General features: G+C 60.6%; 1 protein-coding gene across 1 annotated transcript; it reads right to left on the reverse strand.

The window, feature by feature from the left end:
• Nucleotides 1-3028: 3028 nt before the first annotated feature.
• Nucleotides 3029-14426, reverse strand: AIRE (autoimmune regulator). Its single transcript, XM_036243603.1, has 14 exons — nt 14277-14426; nt 13585-13759; nt 13192-13347; nt 12804-12878; nt 12151-12264; nt 11022-11164; nt 10793-10873; nt 9602-9717; nt 8397-8520; nt 7473-7655; nt 6956-7074; nt 6750-6846; nt 3665-3733; nt 3029-3109 (listed from the first exon to the last, which is right to left on the reverse strand). The coding sequence occupies exons 1-14, from the start codon at nt 14424-14426 to the stop codon at nt 3029-3031; spliced, it is 1683 nt and encodes a 560-aa protein (XP_036099496.1).
• Nucleotides 14427-19476: the final 5050 nt, after the last annotated feature.

Raw genomic sequence — 19476 nt, forward strand, 5'->3', positions numbered from 1 at the left:
GCACCTGAACCCCCGGGAACACGGGGCCAGCACCCCACTAGTAGGGATCTGTGACCTTGGCGGACCGTGGCCAGCCGTTTTACGTTTCTAAACCTGTTCGCCTAACAAAGGTGTCCGTTTATCGAGGGTCCTTTTCATAACCGTCCAGGTGCTGTTAAACCCAAACCCAACCCAGCAGAACTTTTCACGGCGTTAGAAACAGCTTGACCTTTGCATCGCCAGACCCAGGCCAGCAACACAGACACAGCGCTTTGCAAAAGCAGTTGCAGAAGTTGTAATTCTAGGCCCCGCCTACTTTAACTGTTTCTCAATAGTTTCCTGAGCCGCTTGTCCTCCGGCAGGGACTGCCTGCCTTCCAGCTTAGGCTGAGGGTCCACCGAGAGGGGGCCGCCGGCTAAGATGCCCAGTGGGGTTAAGCCGAACACCAGCCAGCATTTATTTATTCGTTACTTCAGTAATTATCTGCTGGAAAACTCTTGCACACCAGGCAGCATTGGGGAGGGGGTACCTGGGGCAGGACAGTGGCCTCTATCTTGAATAGTCATCGTAGGCTCAGTCAAGCTGAGTGATGAAGCGCTCTGCTTAGCCAGGTGTCCCAGCCCCAACCTGCCCAGTAGGGACCCAGTGTGATCAGCAGAACGGACTTTGCCCCCACCCTCAGGGAGCCTGGTAGCTGGTAGGTGAGTCCCCATGTTACTGAACTCCAAGTGGAGTTTGCCTCTTGAGGTGCTATACTCAAACACCAGGCGTGGACCCTGGCCAGTGTGGCTCAATGGTTAGAGTGTTGGTCTGAGAACAGAAACATCACAGGTTTGAGTCCCAGTCAAGGGCATGTACCTGGGTTGCAGATTCAGTCCCTGGTCCCAGGCAGGGTGTGTGTAGGAGGCAACCAATTGATGTGTCTCTCTCACATCAATCTCTCTCTCTCTCTCTCTCTCTCTCTCTCTCTCTCCCCCTTCCTCCCTCCCACACTCTCTAAAAATCAATGGAAAAAATATCCCTGGGTGAGGATTAACCAAAAAAAAACAAAAACAAAAACAGACGTGGTTGCCACCAGGTAGTGGTATTCACTTGCAGCAATGGGAAATGTAAGGCATCGGAGAAAAACCACAATGTCCAGGTAACGAGCATGAAGAAGGAACCCTGTGCCGCCTCCGGGGTAACCAGGTGCTGACGTGTTCGAGCATCGTTTTCTTCTCGTTTTGTCACATGTGTCTGTGCCTGCTACATTCTTTTTTTTTTTTTAAACAAAGTAATAGGCTAGTTTCTGGAGAGAAGCCAAGAAGCTCCATCTCGGTGGAGCCCTCCTGGGGATAGCTGTGTACATTCTGAAAAACACATGGTTTTGCTGCGAAAAGCTAACTGGCAAGTGTGGTGTCACTGGGCGAGGAAAAGCCACAGTAGCCACTGCTGGATGCAGGCTCCCACAGATGACCAGGGGTCGGGACGCACTGGATGCCTGCTGCTGTGCCAGGAAGGGTCCCGCTGCTGCCCTCTGCCTGCCTGCCTGGCTGGCCCAGCTGCCCATTCGTGCACACCTGCTCACCCAGGAGGAATGGGCACTTGCCCCGTGCGGGTGGGAGTCAGCCCCCTCCAGGGCTAAACAGACCCTAAGCATGAGCTGTCTGAGGTGGCCTGCCCCTCCCTCGCCCCACCCTGTGGTGCTGCCTAAGGAGCCCCTCTGCAGGCAAAGAGGCCCAGAGGGTCTCCAGAGGGGCTGTGTGAGCCAGCCAGACCCCAGAGAGGCCGAGGGCTGAGAGTCCTGAGCTAGGACCCCCTACGGCTCCCTGTGTGGGCCTCCCTGGTGGGAATGAAAGCCCTGTCCCAAGTCAGCACAAATCCTGGCTCTGCTGCCCACTCACAGGGAGACCTGAGGCAGCTCCCCTTCCTCCCAGCTCTCTGACCCCCATCTGGGCGTTCTGCCATGAGCTCCTGCCGGTGAGGGAACTCTGACAACCCCGAAATCCCCTTCCACCAACACTGACCCACCAGCTGTGCCAGGCCCTGGGGACATGGCCAAGAACTAGACCAGGTTCCAGGGCCCCCAGCTGCAGTTCTGGGGGAGACAGACACAACGAGGAAAGAAGTCGGCCAACCCAGAGGCTGGCTTCTGACTGTGGTGGTCACCACGAGAAAAATAAGGCTCCCCACTGCAGCCTCTGTGCCCTGATCACAGGACCTCCTGTCTGCCCCAGACACACGGGGCCCTTTCCCAGCCTCTGCCCCTGGCCCCGTCCTGCCTCTGCGTCACAGCAGTTACCCGGCGGAGGCCACCTTCCTCCTGTATGTGATTCACCCCTCCACTAGAATATTCCTCCAGGACCCCGTGCCTGGAAATATGCTCAGCACTTGGAAGATCCATGAGGAAGTTTCTTGAATGAATGAATGAAGAATGAATGAACGAACGAGTAAATGAGTCGACATTGCAGCTGAGCTCTCCATGCTGAGAAAACAGACGGCGAAGCATCCACGAAAGGAAATCTGAGCAGGGGGAGCAGCCCTGCAAAGGCCCTGGGGTGGGCTGAGCTTGGCCCCTGAGGAAGAGAGGGGAGCAGGAGCACAGTGGGGGCAGAGGCAGAGGCGGGTGCGACCAGACTGAACGTGGGGACCTGGGCAGTGGGCAGCACAGGGGTGCTCCCTGCAGAGTGGGGTGCACTGTGCACTTCTCAGTGTGATCCCTCCTCACAGGCACGTCTCGTCCCACTCTGGTGCGTTCCCATCCAGCCAGCTTGGCCTACACTTCACACACCAGAAACGCAGGGGTTCAGACCCCCAAAATAAACACACCCCGTTGCCTGGAGGACACCTTGAAACCACACAGACGTGACTTTAATTTTAGCGCACGGGATGGCTTTGTGCTTACGAAGACGGGTTTTTACAAGCGGTGCTGACAGTCGGAACTTCAGTTCCTCTGGGCGCTGACCTGCACAGCTTGAGGCGTGAGGGGGCTTGTCCTCTCGGAGCAGAATCGCCGTGAGCACGAGTGGGCACCCACTGCTCCACGGATGCTCCACTGGGGCCCCCGGACTCAGGAGGGGAAGGTGGGCGCCTCGGCCATCGGGCGAGCCATGCTCTGGATGGCCCACTGCAGGATGCCGTCGAAGGAGTGCTGCGGGAAAGAGCAGACCGGGGCTCTGGGGCCTGGCCAGAGCCTCTGGGGGCAGGTGTGCCCGCCCCGCCCACAACTGGCCAGCTGGTAGGGAAGTGGCTGAAGCTCTGGACTCCTGTCAAAAGAAGATGAGGCCCCTAAAAGCCACATTTTCTTCCCAGCAAGTCTGCTCATCTTCAGGCAGAGAGCCTGGGCTGAGCGGGAGGGAGAGACCTACCGACAAATAGCAGAGCTTCTGGGCACCCCTATCTGCCCCCCAGGGAAAGTCATGGCCTCCAAGTCAGACTTCAGTGGCTCTGCTGCTGGGGCTCAGCAGCCTCCGACCCCCCGTGACCTCCAGGCCAGCTCAGGATCCCCTCAGTGTTTGTAGGCTCGTGTGCACAGAGGGGTCAGTGCCGTGCTGGAGTACGTTGGCCTGGGGTGCTTGGAACACCAGAGGCGGGTCCCCCAGCCCCTCCGGTGCTCTGGTGCTGGCTGGCTTGGGGGCAGGGGTTGGGGAGAGCAATAAAGAACAAGGTGGAGGACAGGTGCAGGCCCAGCCAGGTGATGTGTTACCTCGCTCAGAAGGGACTCCAGGTCATCCCTCTGCAGAACCGGCTCGCGACCAGTAGAATCATCCGCTGCCTACAACCCAGGAAAGGGAGGTCACCCCAACTTCAACTTCCACACCCCTTCTGGGGACATCCCTATGGAAACAGGACTCCCTGCAGAGGCATCAGGGGCTGGGGGTAGGTGGCAGGTGCCAGGGAAGTGGGGTGGTACAGGTGCTTTTGGGGGGGCCCTAAGAACTGAATTCTAACACCTAGCTCCTCCAGGGGCAGTGGGCACAGGCAGGGTGGGTGTGGGTGGGTGAGCTTGGGACTGCCTGCCCAGGGCCGTACACCTCTGAAGCCGGCTGCCCCAGGCCCCCAGACCTGCCTCCACGTGCGCATGTGGCCCTTTGGGGAACGAGGTGACTCAGAGACCCCTGTCACTGATTGAAAACTGAAGCCTAGACAGGAAAGTACCAGGTCCAATGCCAGTCATTCAGCCACCCAACAAACATGGCCAGGGCCAACCATGCCCCTGGGCAAGGGGCCAGAGCAGGGAACGAGGCTCCCCACCAGGAGCGGGGAAGTCCATACAAAGTAGGACCAAGTGAAATCGCCGGGTTTGTAGCTCAAGTCAGCCGATGGTCAGCACTTCCAGCTGGTGGGTCTGATAAACACAGGCCCTGCCAGGCGCACCAACCCTGGGTGCTTGAAGGGGGAGCACAGCCCCAAGGTGCACAGAAGCTTTCAGGAGGGGGGGGGCACCGTCACGTGACTAGGCCCCAGGAACAGGGGCAGAGAGTTGCAACTTTTTACTCCAAAATGGCATGACATTTTACATCACAATGGAAAGAAAGGGTCTTTGCTGTCCCCAGGTCTCAGTAAAGGAGGCAAATTCTGGAAGGAGGCACCCCCTCCTGTGACCACCCCCCCAAGGCTGACTGGAGGAGGAGGCAGTGAACTGGTGTGGGCACACTGTGCAGATGCGTGGGGACAGAGAGAGGCTTCCAGCAGGGACAGGACCAGGCACAATGAGCCCTGCAGGGGGTTCCATGAGGCCCACCTGGGCGGGGCCGTGAGGCAGTGCCTGGGGTGCCACCTCCCACAGAGTGTCAGGGAGCAATGGGCTCAGCTAGGGAGCAGGGGGGCCTGGATGCGGACTCGTCACCTCTCCCAGGGCCCCCAAAGATTCCTCCAGGCCAGGGATGTGGTCAGGAAGGCCTCTGCATAGGGCAGCCAGGGCGAGAGGTGCCGCCCTCTGGAGGTTCCTGGGAACACCTGGGACCCCCGCCCCCAGGTTCTGGGGGAGCCCGGGATGGCTGCATTTCCTCCCAGACAAACGAGGATGGAGAGTTACTTCTCCCCAGGAACTCCCAGCTGCAGGATGGGGCTGGGAGGGCTGGGGTGTGGACAGAAATGGGGTTCTACAGAAAGTAACCTCACAGGGTGACCTGGTCTTAAATTCCTAACCAGGCAGGTCATGGTGAGTAGTCGAGGGCATATAACTTCTTCAGTAAAAAAAAAGGGGGGCGGGGCTTCTCTTGCCCTGGCCGGTTTAGCTCAGCGGTTAGAGTGTTAGCCCCCCGACCAATGAGGCACAGGTTCGATTCTGGTCAAGGGCACGTACTGGGTTGTGGTTCTTCCCTGGCCCTGGTTGTGGTCATGAGGGAGGCAACTAGATCATGTTTGTCTGTCTGTCTCTCTCTCTCCCCCTCCCTCCCACTCCATCTGATGATAAATAGATAAATAGCCTCAGGTAAGGATTTAAAAAAAAAAAAAAAAGGCTTTCTTTGCCTTGGGCCAGGCCTGTCCATTGTTTCTGTGCATCTCAGTTGACACACCCTGAAATGCCTCCTCTCGGGCTCCTCCCTCTAAGGTTTAACCGCGTGTAATCCGTCAGGCCTTGCTCCCTCCCACCTCCTAGTAACCTTCCTTACGGTTCTCCTGAATCTCAAATGCGGAGAAGAAACTGCAAATTTACTCTGCAGGGTATTTCCCCCAGTCTGTTGTGATCCTGCTTCCAGGAGTATCCTCTGTTTCGACTCAGATAAATTTATATAAGAATTCCCTACGATTCTGGACTTCCTTCGGGGACGGGAGATTACACTGGTGGGTCACCTCACCGCGTGTGCATCCCCCTTTCCCGCCCGCCCTTCACCCCATCCCACCAGGCACTCCTGCGCTGGGGGAAGGGCGCTGGAGGTTAGGGGGGCTCTGGGCGCTGGGGATTAGGGGGGCTCTGGGCACTGGGGGCTAGGGGAGCTCTGGACGCTGGGGGTTAGGAGAGCTCTGGGTGCTGGGGATTAGGGGGCGCTGGGGGTTATGGGGGCTCTGGGCGCTGGAGGTTAGGGGAGCGCTGGGGGCTAGGGGGGTCTGGGCGCTGGGGATTAGGAAGGCTAGGGGGCGCTGGGGATTAGGGGGGCTCTGGGTGCTGGAGGTTAGGGGGGCTCTGGGCACTGGGGGTTAGGGGGGCTCTGGGCGCTGGAGGTCAGAGGAGCTCTGGGCGCTGGAGGTTAGGGGGGCTCTGGGCGCTGGGGATTAGGGGGGCTCTGGACGCTGGGGGTTAGGAGAGCTCTAGGCGCTGGGGATTAGGGGGGCACTGGGGGTTATGGGGGCTCTGGGCGCTGGAGGTTAGGGGAGCTCTGGGCACTGGGGGCTAGGGGAGCTCTGGACGCTGGGGATTAGGGGGGCGCTGGGGGTTATGGGGGCTCTGGGCGCTGGAGGTTAGGGGAGCTCTGGGCGCTGGGGGCTAGGAGGCTCTGGGCACTGGGGATTAGGGGGGCGCTGGGGGTTATGGGGGCTCTGGGCGCTGGGGGCTAGGGGGCTCTGGGCACTGGGGATTAGGGGAGCTCGGGGCACAGATTTGCATCCAACCTGTAACCATTGCTTAGGTGGGTTTCCTTTTTAAACAGATTTAAATTATTTTAAAAAGGAGTTGATTTAAACAAAAACGTTGCACGTGAATAAGGAACACATGTTGAGTTGAGGGGTACGGGGCAAACCCGCGAAACTGGAGCCGTGGTTTCCTCTGGAGATGCGCTCCCTTCACCTCTCAACTCCGCGGGGTCCCCCTCCCGGGGTCCCCTGCCCACTTGGGCACTGACCTTGGCGGGCCCGGGCGCCGGGCGGGCACTGGGCGGGGCGGGCGCTCCTTCCCCCGGGGCCGGGGCGGGATCCCCGGAGCAGGACCTGCAGCGCAGGACGGCTCTGCGCAGAGCGGAGGACAGGCTGTGGGCTGCCCGGCTCGGCCGGGGCTGGGGCGGGCGGGTCTCTCGCGGAGCCGCCGGGGCGCCCCGCCCCCCGCCGTCGCACTCACCCCGGCCGGGCGCCCGCGGGGAAGTGGCAGCGCCAGTGGAAGGCGGCGGCGCAGTGTGCGCACCGCAGCGCGTCGGCCCCGTCCCCGCACACCCCGCAACGCGCGCCGGACGCCGGGCCCTGCGGGACGGACGGCACGTGAGCGGGGGCTGAGCGGGCGCGCTCCCCGGACCGCTCCCTGTCCGCTGCCCCAGGGCCCCGCCGGGGCGGGGCGGGCGGCTTTGGGATCCCAGCCCCAGGGCAGGGGCGCCTTCACCTTTGGGCTGCAGCCCAGGGAAACCCGGTGCCCCGACCTCGCTCCCCCTTGGTGGGCCTGGACCTCCTTCAGGACTGGTCAAGGAATCCCCGGAATGGGGCACCTGGGGACTCCCCAAATGCCCTCCTACCCCCTAACCCCTAGACTCCTGCGGGCTTTCCCGCTGCAGTCACTCCCCTGTGTCACTGTCCTGTTTCCCGCTGCCCTGCAGGCCCTGAGCTCCCTGAAGGCAGGCACCCAGCCCCCTGACCCCAGCCCTCACCTGCTGCCCCTCGGGGCCCACACATAGAAGGGGGCGTAGGGCCGAGGGGTCCAGTACAGGCAGGGGAGCCACCGGAGGTGGGTTCAGCAGGTGCTTGTAGGTGACAGCAGTGTCTACCCCAGCTGGGGGCTCCCTGAGCAGTCCCGTCGCCTCCTCTCCGGAGGGCCTCAGTCCCAGGAGGACCTGGAACCGCAGGGTCGGTGCTCAGAGGGCTGCAGGAGACTTGCCAGCAGCACCCAGGAAGTTAGTGACTTCTGGGGGGGGGGGCTGGGAGGAATACCACCCTGGGTCAGAAAGGGCCAGGTCCCAGCTCTGCCGTCCTCAGCCCTCCACCCTTTCCCCATCTAAAGATGAGGTGCCCCGGGGCCTCAGGGACTCAGAGTAAACACTCCAACACATCCAGGGGTGCGTCACAGCCACCATGTCTTTGCGGTAACAGACGCGAAAGCATTTGTTGTTAATTCTCACTGGAGGACAATTTCCCATTGATTTTGAGAGAGAACGGAAGCGAGGGACGGAGAAAGAGAGGGAGAAACATCCGTGTGTGAGAGACACTGGTTGCCTCCTGCACGCACGCTCCCCGGCCAGGCTAGGGATCGAACCTGCAACCCAGATACATACCCTTGACCAGGAATTGAAGCCTCGGCCTTTCAGTATAAGGGCTGACGCTCTAAGCACTGAGCCGCACCGGCCAGGGCAAACATTTCTGGGTGGACATTCTCAATGGTCAAAATGCATCCCTGTGTTGGCCTGACAAAGCCGAGCCACCCCCCCCCCCCCAGTTCGAGCACTGAGAAACGGGGCCACTGTAAGAGCAGCCGCCCGGTAGCTGGCACCCCCTCAGGCCTCACTGTAGAAAGTGGAATGGATGTGGCCAGGCCAGGGTGGGGGTGATGGTTCACCGGCTGCGCGGGCCCCACCCACAGGAGTGGCCAGAGGGCCTGGGAGTGGGCCTGTGCTTACCCTGGTCTCTGCAGGTGGCTCCTCAGCCCGGGGCAGGTCCTGCTGGGCTCTTCCCTGGAGGCAGCTGGAGCATCTCCAGGTCCCACTGCTCACGTTGTCACCAGCCAGAGGCATGCAGGGCAAGGAGTCAGCTTGGTAGCGTCCCAAACCCCAAACTCAGGCGAGGCCTGAGGGCCCCTCCAAGTCACCCTTTCCTCTGGGACAGGGAAATGGAGGCCCAGGCAGGAAGTGGGCAGAGCCACAAGAGAAGGGCCTGTCCAGCCAATGAACAGAAGAGCCAATGCTGCCCAATATTTACACCTGGTGGGGTGGCCCTCACCAATATGGTCAGTGTCCCCATGCGTGCTTCTCTGATGAGCCCCAAAAGCACCCGAGACCCCCACCTGCAGCCACCGGTGCCTGGCGGCCACAGGCCTGGCCTGCAGGTGGGGCCTCCTTAGGCGGGGTGTTCATACCCTGGACCCCCACACTCTAAGGGAGATGGTGCCCAGGGGAAGAGAGACGGTCAAGGGCAGCAAGGAAGAGAATGGAAGGATGGCAGACGCTTGGTGTCTGGGGGTAGTGGGGGGAGCTGGACAATGACCTGGGCCGAACCCCACCTTTTGGTGCAGAAGCATCTGAGGCTCAGAGAGATGTGACCCAGTCAAGGTTACACAGCGCACAGGGGCAGAACCAGAGCTACAGCGCCACCCAGGCCCTCCCTGCAGACCACCGTGCCTGTGAGCACGGGTGGTAGAGGGCAGGGCTGTCCCGGTGGGCCAGGCAGGGTGCCCAGGGGTAGGCCCGCCCTGGGAGTGCAGCTCAGTGGCCTCTGGGCTCCCCGACCCGGCGTTGCTTGGGTGGGGAGGTCCGCTGCTCATGGCAGTTTGCCTGGGGGGGGGGGGGGCTGGACACTGCTTCCCACGTCCATTCTGCTTCACCATCCTCAGTCCCACTGGCCAGGCTGGGGACAGTGTGGCCGTGCAGGGAGGTGGCGTGGGAACAGCCCAGGCCTCAGCTTCACAGCCCAGTGACCTGAACCAAAGCTCCCTTGAAGCGGGGCCTCACTTCCCACTCGTGGAGCAGAGATTTCTGGGTGGCCTCCCACTCAGGGTCAGCGGATGGAGGTGGCTGTGAAGCCAGCTGGGGGCGGATGGGTGCGGAGGTGACCAGCAGGCCGCACTCACCTGGGGATCTCCTGGAGCGGCGGCGACAGGCAGGGCAGGTGGAAGGCCCGGGGACAGCCGTCACAGCAAATGAGCTCCCCGCCGTCCTTGCACACGGCACACTCGTCCTCGTTCTTCTGACGCAGAAAGACACCAGGCCTCTGGGGGGAGGCGTGGGGCCCAGCCTCCCCAGAGCCCCCAGAATGGCTCACTGCAGATCTCCCAGGGACACCAGGTTCCCTGGCCCCCTGTGGCCGATGCCTGCCCCCTGGGCCGCCCCAGACCCTCCGTCTCTGAGACTCTAGTCCCTGCACATCTCCTGGGTCCATCTGCCCTGGGAAGAACAGGCTTTAGAAAGCCAGGTTGCTCTGGGGGCCTGTGCCCCAGGGGGCCCCTGGACTGCACTCCCCCTGGCTGCCCCTGGTGTTCCTGGCAGCCTCCAGCACCCACTGTCCCCTCCACCTGAGGTCCCCAGTCCGCTTGTGCCTTTGCCTGCATGCGCCCGCCATGCCTCCCTGGCTGTCAACTCCTCCAGAAGCCCCCTGAATGCCAGCCAGGCAGCTGCTCACAGCAGTGAGCACACTGGTTGTAGCAATCCTCCCGGACCCCACCAGCCAGGAGCGGGCGTGGGTGTGGCTCCCTCTCGAGCCCCCCCCCCCCCGGCAGTGCCTCGTGTGAGGGCCTGGGAGCCGGGCCTGGGAGCTGGGCCTGGGAGCCGGGCCTGGGAGCCGGGCCTGGGAGCCGGGCCTGGGAGCCGGGCCTGGGAGCCGGGCCTGGGAGCCGGGCCTGGGTCAGCCTTGCTGAGAAATGGCGCTGGGAGCCCAAGGATGTGCTGGGCACTCGGGTTCCTGGCTCCCAGCAGGGGCCACCACCCCCTCTATGGGCCAAGTGTGAGACCAGGGACACCTGGACCCAATGCCCTTGATGTGACCCAGTCAAGGTTACACAGCGCACAGGGGCAGAACCAGAGCTACAACGGCACCTAGGCCCTCCCTGCAGACCACCGTGCCTGTGAGCACGGGTGGTAGAGGGCAAGACTCTGCCCGGGAAGACTCACTTTCTCTGACTTGAATGTTCACGACTGTGTGTTACCAAAAAAGACTCTTGCCGAGCAGAGCTCCGCCCTGTGAGCAGGAGCTCGGGCCTTGTCCTGGACTAGTGCGAGCCCTCGGGATCTCGGGGATCAGGCCACACCCCACACCTGGGCCTTACCTGGTGAAGCTGGGGCTCGCTGGGAAGGGCAGGAGGGCCCGGGACCCTGCCCTGCTGGCCTACCCGGGGATCCCCTCCAGTCTGCGAGGGAGAAGACAGGGTCACCAACGGGAGGCAGCGGGGCGAGGAGCCCCCAGCCACAGGCGGAGCTCCTGGCCGGTGGCATTGCTGCTGCCGAGGACAGAGAATGGGACCCGGGGCCTCCCTAGGGGCTGTGGGCACTGCTTACTGGGGCAGCAACCTGGGTCCCCTTTGCTCGGACCACCGTCTTCAGGCCTCCGCCACTGCGGGCTTTGTTCTTCCCCCCGCTGGGGTCTTCAAACTTGCTGGGGGTGTAAACCCCCCCAACCTGGATGCACTTCTGGGTGCCACCTGGGAGGAGATGCTGGCTGGCCTGGTTGCCTGCCCAGCTGGCCCTGCTCAGTCTGACTGCAGGCCCAGGCCAGTGGCCAGCTGGTGACAGAGAGGCCGCGACTCTGCAGCTGGGTGCTCCTCCCCCATCCACCCCAGTCAGGTCTGAGGCCAGGGTTCCGGGCACAGAGGGTTCTCTGCTGGGGAGCCGAACGGTGTCCCCCAAAGTCATGTCCACCTGGCTCTTTGCAGATGTAATTAGTTAAAAATGGGCTCACACTGGACCCTGCGTCCAATGACTGGTGTCCTTGTGAGAAGAGGTGAAGACAGAGGGACACAGGGAGGAGGCCCTGTGAGGATGGAGGCAGGGGCTGGCGTGATCAGCCTATGAGCCAGGGAACAAGGTTCCGGCATCACTAGGATCCGAAGAGGCAGGACGGAACCTGCCCCAGCCTCCTCGAGAGGGACCTTGCCAACACCATCGTTCTGGAATTTCTGTTGCTTTCAGCCACCCGGTTAGTGGTCATTTCTCAAAGCAGCCCTAAGAAACCACTGCAGGGTCCTCGGGTCACTGCCTGGTGAGAGGCCAGGGCCTCCAGCAGCTCCCAGGGCCAGCTGGTCCTGCCTCTCCTTGTCCTGAGCCGGTGCTCAGCACAGGATGGAGTCAGAGGTGGTGTGGGGAGGGCGTTGCTGCAGGCTGTCCTGCCGAGAGCAGCCCTCCCCGGAAGGTCTGAGCAGCACAGGCCCGCCCGCGGACCCCAGGCATGTGAGCTAAGGACGTTCCAAGGATGTGAGCTCGGGATCCTGAAGGGGCCCATCCAAGTGGACAGGGTGTGGCCCTGGACCACTGGCCTCTCGGGTTCCCTGGCCTGGTTGTCCCGGAGTCCCTCCCCAGGGGGAGCCCTCAGCACCCTGGGGAATGCTGGCTGCCTCGTCCATGGTCCTGTCTGCTCTGGGGCCACCGAGAGCTACAGGGAGACGTGCACCCCAGGGCCAGCACTGTCTACCTGACTCAAACACCTGCTGGATGAGGATCCCCTCCAGAGCCCCGCAGGCTCCTGGGCCATCCCCAGACGACACAGCCACGGCTCTCTGGACCGAAGCGGACACAGTCTGAATTCCTGGGGAAGGGAGCAGCAGACAGGGGTCATCATCTGGGAAGATGGCCCCTGAGCACCTCCTCCCTGTGGGCAGTGGGGAGCAAGAGGCACGTAGGCGATAGGTTCCTTCTTTCCTTCAGCTTGGGCAGGCCTGGGAGGGGGCCCAGCCCCTGCACACATAGACAGCCCAGGTGTCAGAGCAGACGGTCCGTGCGTGTGTGTGTGTGTGTGTGCTGGGAGAGGCCTGCACCTAGGTCAGCACCAGGTGACCACAGGGGTCTCTGGGTCTCCTGTTCGGGGGCAGAGAGGGGACAGAAGAAGGCCAGGCTGCATCCAGCTGAAGGATGAGGGTCAAGGAGGATTCTCTGGAGAAAGCAGAGTTGTACTGGCCCTAAAGGTCGGGCACAGGAGGGGTGACCAGAGGCATCTGGTGGCTTTGGGGGGAGATGCTAGACCCCCATGTTCCAGGTCCCAGCTCAGGCCCCTCCAGGTACAGCCTCCCCCTGCCTCTCTGGACCCTGGCCCAGGAGCGGGGGTGGGGGGGCTTGGGGCCTGCTCACCATTCCCCAGTGGGAGGCGCTGCGGCTCTGCGGTGCTCTCCTGCTTCTTGGGGGGCTTGGCCTTTGCCTGGGAGCCTGTAGAGGGAGCTGTGGCAGCCAGTGGGCAGGTGGAGAGCTCAGGTCAGGGGGGGGCAGTCTTCCCTTGCTTTGCAGCGCTCTGGTGTTCACCTCAGTGAAAAGAAGGTGACGCACCTGCCCACTTCACGGACACGGGGCAACCTCCAGTGTGTCCACTAGGCACCCTAAGGGACCTCTGCTGGCCTGCCAGGCTGGCTTCCGCTGACCAGGTGGGACCGACGCTCCCAGAGCCCGGTGGGGAGGTGTGGTAGGAGCGGGGTGTCCACCTCTCAGGGGCTCTATGACCAGACCTGCTCTTCAAACCGCGTACCTGGGCTGGAGGTGCCCCTCGGGGACAGGGCTGCCGACGGGGCAGGCCGAGGCTCCTCCAAGGTCTTCCTCTTGGTGGGGGGTCTGGCCAGTGGCACGGTGGCCTTGGGGCCAGCCGCGGGCTTCCTTCCCTTCCGGGGCTGGCTGAGGTCTACATCTGCAGGGCACAGGCAGAAGCAGGGCCAGGCCTCAGGCCCAGAACTGACCCCAGGCCAGGTGGGTGAGGCCTCACACGCTGCCTCTTAGATCTCAAGGTTGCCTGGGGTGATGTCCAGAGGCTCCCTAATCCCCCTGCCCCGACTTCTTCCCACTTGTCCCACTGGGGCTCAGCGACGACGATGCGACTCCAGGAGCCACAGCGAGGGGGCTGACCCTCCCCAGCCCCGCGCCCCACCTTTGGGGAAGCTGTCCAGGATGGGCCGCAGCCGGGCATATCTCTCCAGGTTGTAGTCCTTGAAGAGGACCCTCCAGAAGTCCAGGATGGTGGTCTCGTCTCGGGTCAGGAGCCAGGAGAGCAGCGCGTGGAAGGCCTGCGGGCAGCCCTCCTTCTCCTTTAGACGCAGCGTCTCCTGAAGCAAGAGCAGGGCGTGGGGGTCCTCCCTGTGCTTCCCCGCACCCCACTTCCTCCCTCCTCCGCGGCGGGACTAGAGGGCGGATGCCAACCCAGGGGAGTCTGCTGGAGACCTGGGCATCCTGTCCATTCCTCGGCTTGGGGCAGACTTGAGGACGGCATGGGGGTGCTGGGCCGAGGGGGGCCCACTTGGAACTCATCTTAGGGGACCATGCCCCTGGCTTGGCCATAGGCTTGGGGAGGGCTCAGAGGGGCTTCTGGAATTTGTCCTGGAGACCACCCTAGGCTGGTGGCTGGGGCTTGGCAAGGGCTAGGGCAGTGGAGGCAGGGCGACCTCAGGCTGTCCTGGGGACCATCCCTGGCTCGTGGGCGGGGCATGGGGATGGTCAGGGGCATTGAGAGCGCGGAAGACTCAGGAGGGGCGGGGGTGGGGTTGAGCGAGGAAGCTTCTGGAACTCTTCCCCAGCGCTAACCTGGCTCCTGGGCGGGGCGTGTGGGGTCGGGCTGGGGCCCACCTGGAACTTGTCCTCGGGAACCACGTCGTGGTCGGTCAGCGCGTGCAGCAGCGGGAAGGCACTGTCCACGGCCACGGCGATCTCCGTGCGGTGCAGCCTCAGCAGGCGGCGCAGCGCCGCGTCGGCGCCGGCCCGAGCCTCGCCTGCCATCGCAGGGGCCGGGGCGGATCAGGGCCCCTCCCTGCCCGGGATCCCGCGGCCACGGTGTGCCACCGGGCGCGCGGGGTGTCTGGCCGTGTTGCCGCCGGCTCTCCGGGGCGCTGGGTCCCTGTTATAGCAGACTCCCCCAGGGAAGGAGCAGAGGCCTGCTGCCCCAAAGCCAATCAGCGCCCTGGGCTCTCAGAGGGGCAGGACTGGAAACGTCCCTGTGACTAAGACACCAGGGCCACCCACCAGCCCCCACTCGCACCTGCCGGCAGTCTGCTGGCTTTTCCTTCCTTTGCGAAGGAAGCTTCTGGGTCAGCGCTCCCCGTCCGTCACTTCACTCGCGTGGGCCCGGCCTCAGGAGGACAAAGCACTTCACGTCACTGCTAACGGCCACTGCCGGGCCAGCCCGCTCCCCGGTTCCCACTGAAAGGCGCACAGTGGTGCCCGGAACCGTGGCTTTAAGGGTGGCCCGTGAACATTGCCTCCGGTAGCTGTGTCCTCTCCTTGAGCACCCTCCTCCTCCAGTGTCACTCTGCACCCAGAGTCCCCCCACCCTCCCCGCCGATGGGCTGAGCGGTCACTGAGGGACCCTTAGCCATAACCGCGGTTCCGGGGAATCTAGAACTGCCGAGAAGCTCAGTCCTCACTTTCCTTTTTAGGGCCACGCACCCCTCGCGGGTGCACCTGTGTCATCCAGCCGAGCCTGACCGGTGCGGCGTCACCCAGCCAGCTTGCTGGGAGGGGAGCAAAGAGACTCTTGTAGAATTCCGGACTTTCCCCACGTGGGGGTTTCCATGACCGCCCCACTGCAGGTGGCCTGGAGCTGCGGACCCACAGAGGGCGAGGGGCCTGGCGTCAGGGACGGGGCAGCCTTAGTGGCGGTGAAGCCTCCGTTTCTCCATGAGGCACTGGGTGCGACACCAGGTCAGCTGCTTGGCCTCCGTCCTCACCTGCGTGGGAGTGAGCACCTCAGCGGCACCGCCCGCGGCTCCTCAGAGTTAAACATGGAGCTACCACAGGACCTGAAACCCCACTCCCAGGTATACACCACGAAGAATCGAAAACGTGTCCAAAAAACACGTGTCCATGCATGTTCACGGCAGCACCATCACAATATCCAAAGGGGTGGGGCGGGGGGACAGCCCAATGTCCCTCCACAGGAGAATGGATAAGTCAGTGTGGTCCAACCATACAACAGAATATATTCAGCCACAAAATAAATGAAAATGAAATCCTAATACATACTACAACACGGGTGAACCTTGAAAACATGCTAAAAGAAGGAAGTCAGACATAAAAAGTAACATATTGCATGGCTCCATTTATAGGAACTACCCAGAATAAGCAAATATGTAGAGATAGGAAGCAGATTATTGGTTTCCAGGAGCTGGGGGAGCGGGAGAGAGGGGGGCTGAGCACCAGGAGTGTCCTGGGAGCACTAGGGGCCAACCCTCAGACTGAGGCGGGGGAGGTCACTGTTGAGGTGATTGAGGGCGGAGTGCACTCAGGACTGTGGGGGAAGGGCAGTGAAGATGTGAGGTGCTTGCCCCCTACAAAGGGGTGCTCTGAAATGGGAATCAGCATTGGGGGAGATTCCAACACGTGTGTACGCCTGGGAGGGACCCAACCTAAAGGGAAATCACCTGGTGGAGGAGGAGGAGGCCTGTGAGCCATGGCCTTAGGTGGCCCCAGGCTGGCCCCCAACCACTATTTTTCAAAATAGATTTTATTTTTTATTCTTTTTCAAATGACTTTATTTTTTAGAGCAGTGTTGGGTTTCTAGCAAAACTGAGCAGAAATACAGAGAGTTCCCATGCACTCCCCCCCCACACACACACACACATGCACAGTCTCCCCACTATCAACATCCCCACCAGTGCGGCGCACCTGTTACAAGAGATGGGCTACACTGACATCATTGTCACTCAAAGTCCGGCGTTTACAGAGGGTCACTCCAGTAGTGTACGTTCCAGGGGGTTGGGCAAATGTATAATGACATGTACCCATCATTACATATCATACAGAATAGCTTCACTGCCCTAAAAATCCTCATCCCTCCCTCCCCCAACCCCTGGCAACCAGATCCTTTTTTCTGTCTCCATAGTTTTGCCTTTCCCAGAAGGCCACATTGTGTGAATCATACTGTTTGTAGCCTTTTTAGATTGGCTTTGCTCACTTAGAAATTTTCATTTAAGGTTCCTCCATGTCTTTTGTTATTGTTGTTGTTCAGATAGAGTGGGAGGGAGAAAGAGGAAGAGAGACAGAGAAACATCGACGTGAAAGGGACAAATTGAGTGGCCGCCTTCCGCACGACTCCAACCAGGGCCGGGGACAAACCGCAACCAAGGTCTGTGCCCCTAGCGGGAACCGGACCCAGGTCTCTCTGGACTGCAGGCCGACACTCTAACTGCTGAGCCAAACTGGCCAGGGCCTCCACATCTTTTCATGGCCTTGTGGCTCATTACTTTTAGCACTGAAGAATATCCCACTGTCTGGATGGACCACGGGTTATTTATCCATCCACCTCCTAAAGGCACCCTGGTTGCTGTTTCTTTAAAAGTTTTTTCCCTTTATTGATACTAAAGAGAGAGGAAGTGAGAGGGAGAGAGACAGAAACATCGATGAGAGAGAACATCGACTGGCTGCCTCCTGCACGCCCCCTACTGGGGATCGGGCCCACAGACTGTCATGTGCCCTGACCAGGAACTGAACCAGCGACCTCTCGGTCCATGGATTGACACTCAACCACTGAGCCACACCAGCTAGACTGGAGAGGCACTTTTTAAGCGTGACTTTAAAAAGTGGAAATCAGTCCTGGCCGGTTTGGCTCAGCGGTTGGAGTGTCGGCCTGCGGTACAGAGAGACCCGGGTTCGGTTCCCGCTAAGGGCATGTACCTCGGTTGCAGTTCGTCCCCGGCCCTGGTTGGTTGTGCGGGTGGCAGCCCCTCGATGCGTCCCTTCACATGGATGTTTCTCTCTCTCTCTCTCTTCCTCTCTCTCCCTCCCGCTCTATCTGAACAAAAAATGGAAAAATGTCCTCGGGTGAGGATTAAAAAAAAAAAAAAAATGTGGAAATCATAGCTCTGGATGGTTTGGCTCAATGGTGAGAGTGTCAGCCTGTGGACCAAAGAGTCGCAGGTTTGATTCCAGTCCAGGGCACGTACCTTGGTTGCAGTCTCTCCAAGGCCTGGTTGGGTTGTGGGGATGCAACCAGTTGATGTGTCCCTCTCACGTCAATGTTTCTCTCTCTGTCTCTCTCTCTCACCCTCCCTCCCACTCTATCTGAAGATAAATAGAAAAATATCCTAGGGTGAGGATTATAAAAAAAAAAGTAAAATCATACAGAAAAGACTAACAGCTTTGACTTAATAATGCAAGATATTTGTGTATAAAAATATCATAAAACACTAAAATAGATACAATGAGCTGAGGAATATATTTGTGACAAATATATGAGGCGTATGTAAGAGTTGATATCTTTAAGATATAGAATTCTTGAATCAATAAGAAAAACACAAATACTCTAGAGTTAAAACAGAAACAGAGAAGAGAGACTTGATTTTCACAAAAGTTTTATTCCACAGCCCGACGCTTCAGGGCCGGGACCCAACACCGTGTCACTGCTGACTTTGCAACTTTTGAACACTGAACTCCGGAACGTATAACTTGTGCACAGATAACAAAGCCGGTGTTCCGAAGCACGGTGTCACACGGAACGTTTAGAAGCACGTCAGAGGTCATCTTGGGGGAGCGGAGGGTTAAACACGGTGAACTGGCACGCCGTCGGTGTTCTCGGAGACCTTGATGCAGTGAGGCCACCTTGAACGTGTGTGCCTGCACAGGGAGCCCGCAGCCCTGTCCCCAGGCTCCCGCGCGTCAGCTCCGGCGTGGGGGCTGTTGGTTGGAAGGGGTGCGTTCTGGGCTGGTGTCAGGACTCCCCTCCAGCAGCAGGGATGCGTGCAGCCACCCTTTTTGGCCAGGGGAGGGGGCTGTGTGGCCATTTCTGTGGTGGCACCTGTCCTCGTGTTTGTGCTCACACGGTGTGGGAAGGTCTTGCTTTCCGCTCTCCTTGTCAGGGTCCCCGAGGAGCCTTGTCTGAGGCCAGCTGTGAGTTGTTGACGTCCCCCAGATGACAGGGGCTGCCTCCTCTCCCCACATTTAAAGCCTCGACCTCGCTGATGGCCAGGAGAGCCACAGGCGGGGTGGGGAGGGAAGGCTGCAGACAGGGCCAGAGCCATGGGTCCTCAGTGACCAGCAGGGCCCCCTGTGGCCTCTCTAGGTCAGGCCCACGCAAGGGCCAGTCCCTCGCCCACTCCCACAGCTTCGTCTTCAGGAGAAGAGAGAATGTTCGTCCATTCATTCATTCATTCATTCACCCAGGAGAGAATTTCAGTCTGAACTGGAACCAGAAGATACGAAACGGAGAATCTCGGGCAGACACACGGAAGGAAGGACTAAGAGCCAGACTTCCCGCAAATGCTTGATTCACAGACAACGGATCCTGCTGGAACTTTCTTGGGTGTTGGGGTTTGCTCAGAAGTGCTGATATCAATCTCAGGAAGTTTTTCCGGAGGTGGATGGGAGATGAGCCAGACAGGGCTGGTCTGGAAAAGCCGGCTAAGTTGAGGTTTTCTTCGGGACTGGACTGACTAGTGTGCCGGGAAGTTGTCTGTGCTTTTTATTTTAACGGATCTGAGCAACTCTCCCATCTTTGCCTGCCCTGCCCATAAGCATAGCTGCCCCACACCCTCAGCCCCCCTGTGCCCTCAGCCCCCCCACACCCTCGGCCCCCCCTCAGCCCCCGCGCCCTCAGCGCCCCACCTTCAGCCCCCCCTCAGCCCCCCGCACCCTCAGCCCCCCTCCCCCCCCGCACCCTCAGCCCCCTCGCCTGCAGCTGGCTCCTCCCTCTGGAGTGAACTCACCTTACTGGGTTTGCTCCGTTTACCTCTTTTTTAGGTCAAACCCAGGGAACATCACAAAACATCACCACTCCCCACCCCCTACCTCTCGGTGGTCTCATAACTGGATTTGACCACTGAAACATGGCTGGGTC

The sequence above is a fragment of the Molossus molossus genome, unplaced genomic scaffold (assembly GCF_014108415.1).
Source record: "Molossus molossus isolate mMolMol1 unplaced genomic scaffold, mMolMol1.p scaffold_m16_p_5, whole genome shotgun sequence".
NCBI classification, from domain to species: domain Eukaryota; kingdom Metazoa; phylum Chordata; class Mammalia; order Chiroptera; family Molossidae; genus Molossus; species Molossus molossus.

Excerpts from the sequence above, each read along its gene's own strand:
- AIRE (XM_036243603.1), bottom strand. The coding sequence starts at position 14,426 with ATGGCAGGCGAGGCTCGGGCCGGCGCCGACGCGGCGCTGCGCCGCCTG. Across the intron at positions 7,656-8,396 it reads CAGGCCCTCTGGCCACTCCT|GTCCTCCTGGGACTGAGGCC; the intron begins GTGGGTGGGGCC and ends CTGCGGTTCCAG. Across the intron at positions 3,110-3,664 it reads TGGAGTCCCTTCTGAGCGAG|CACTCCTTCGACGGCATCCT; the intron begins GTAACACATCAC and ends TCTTTCCCGCAG.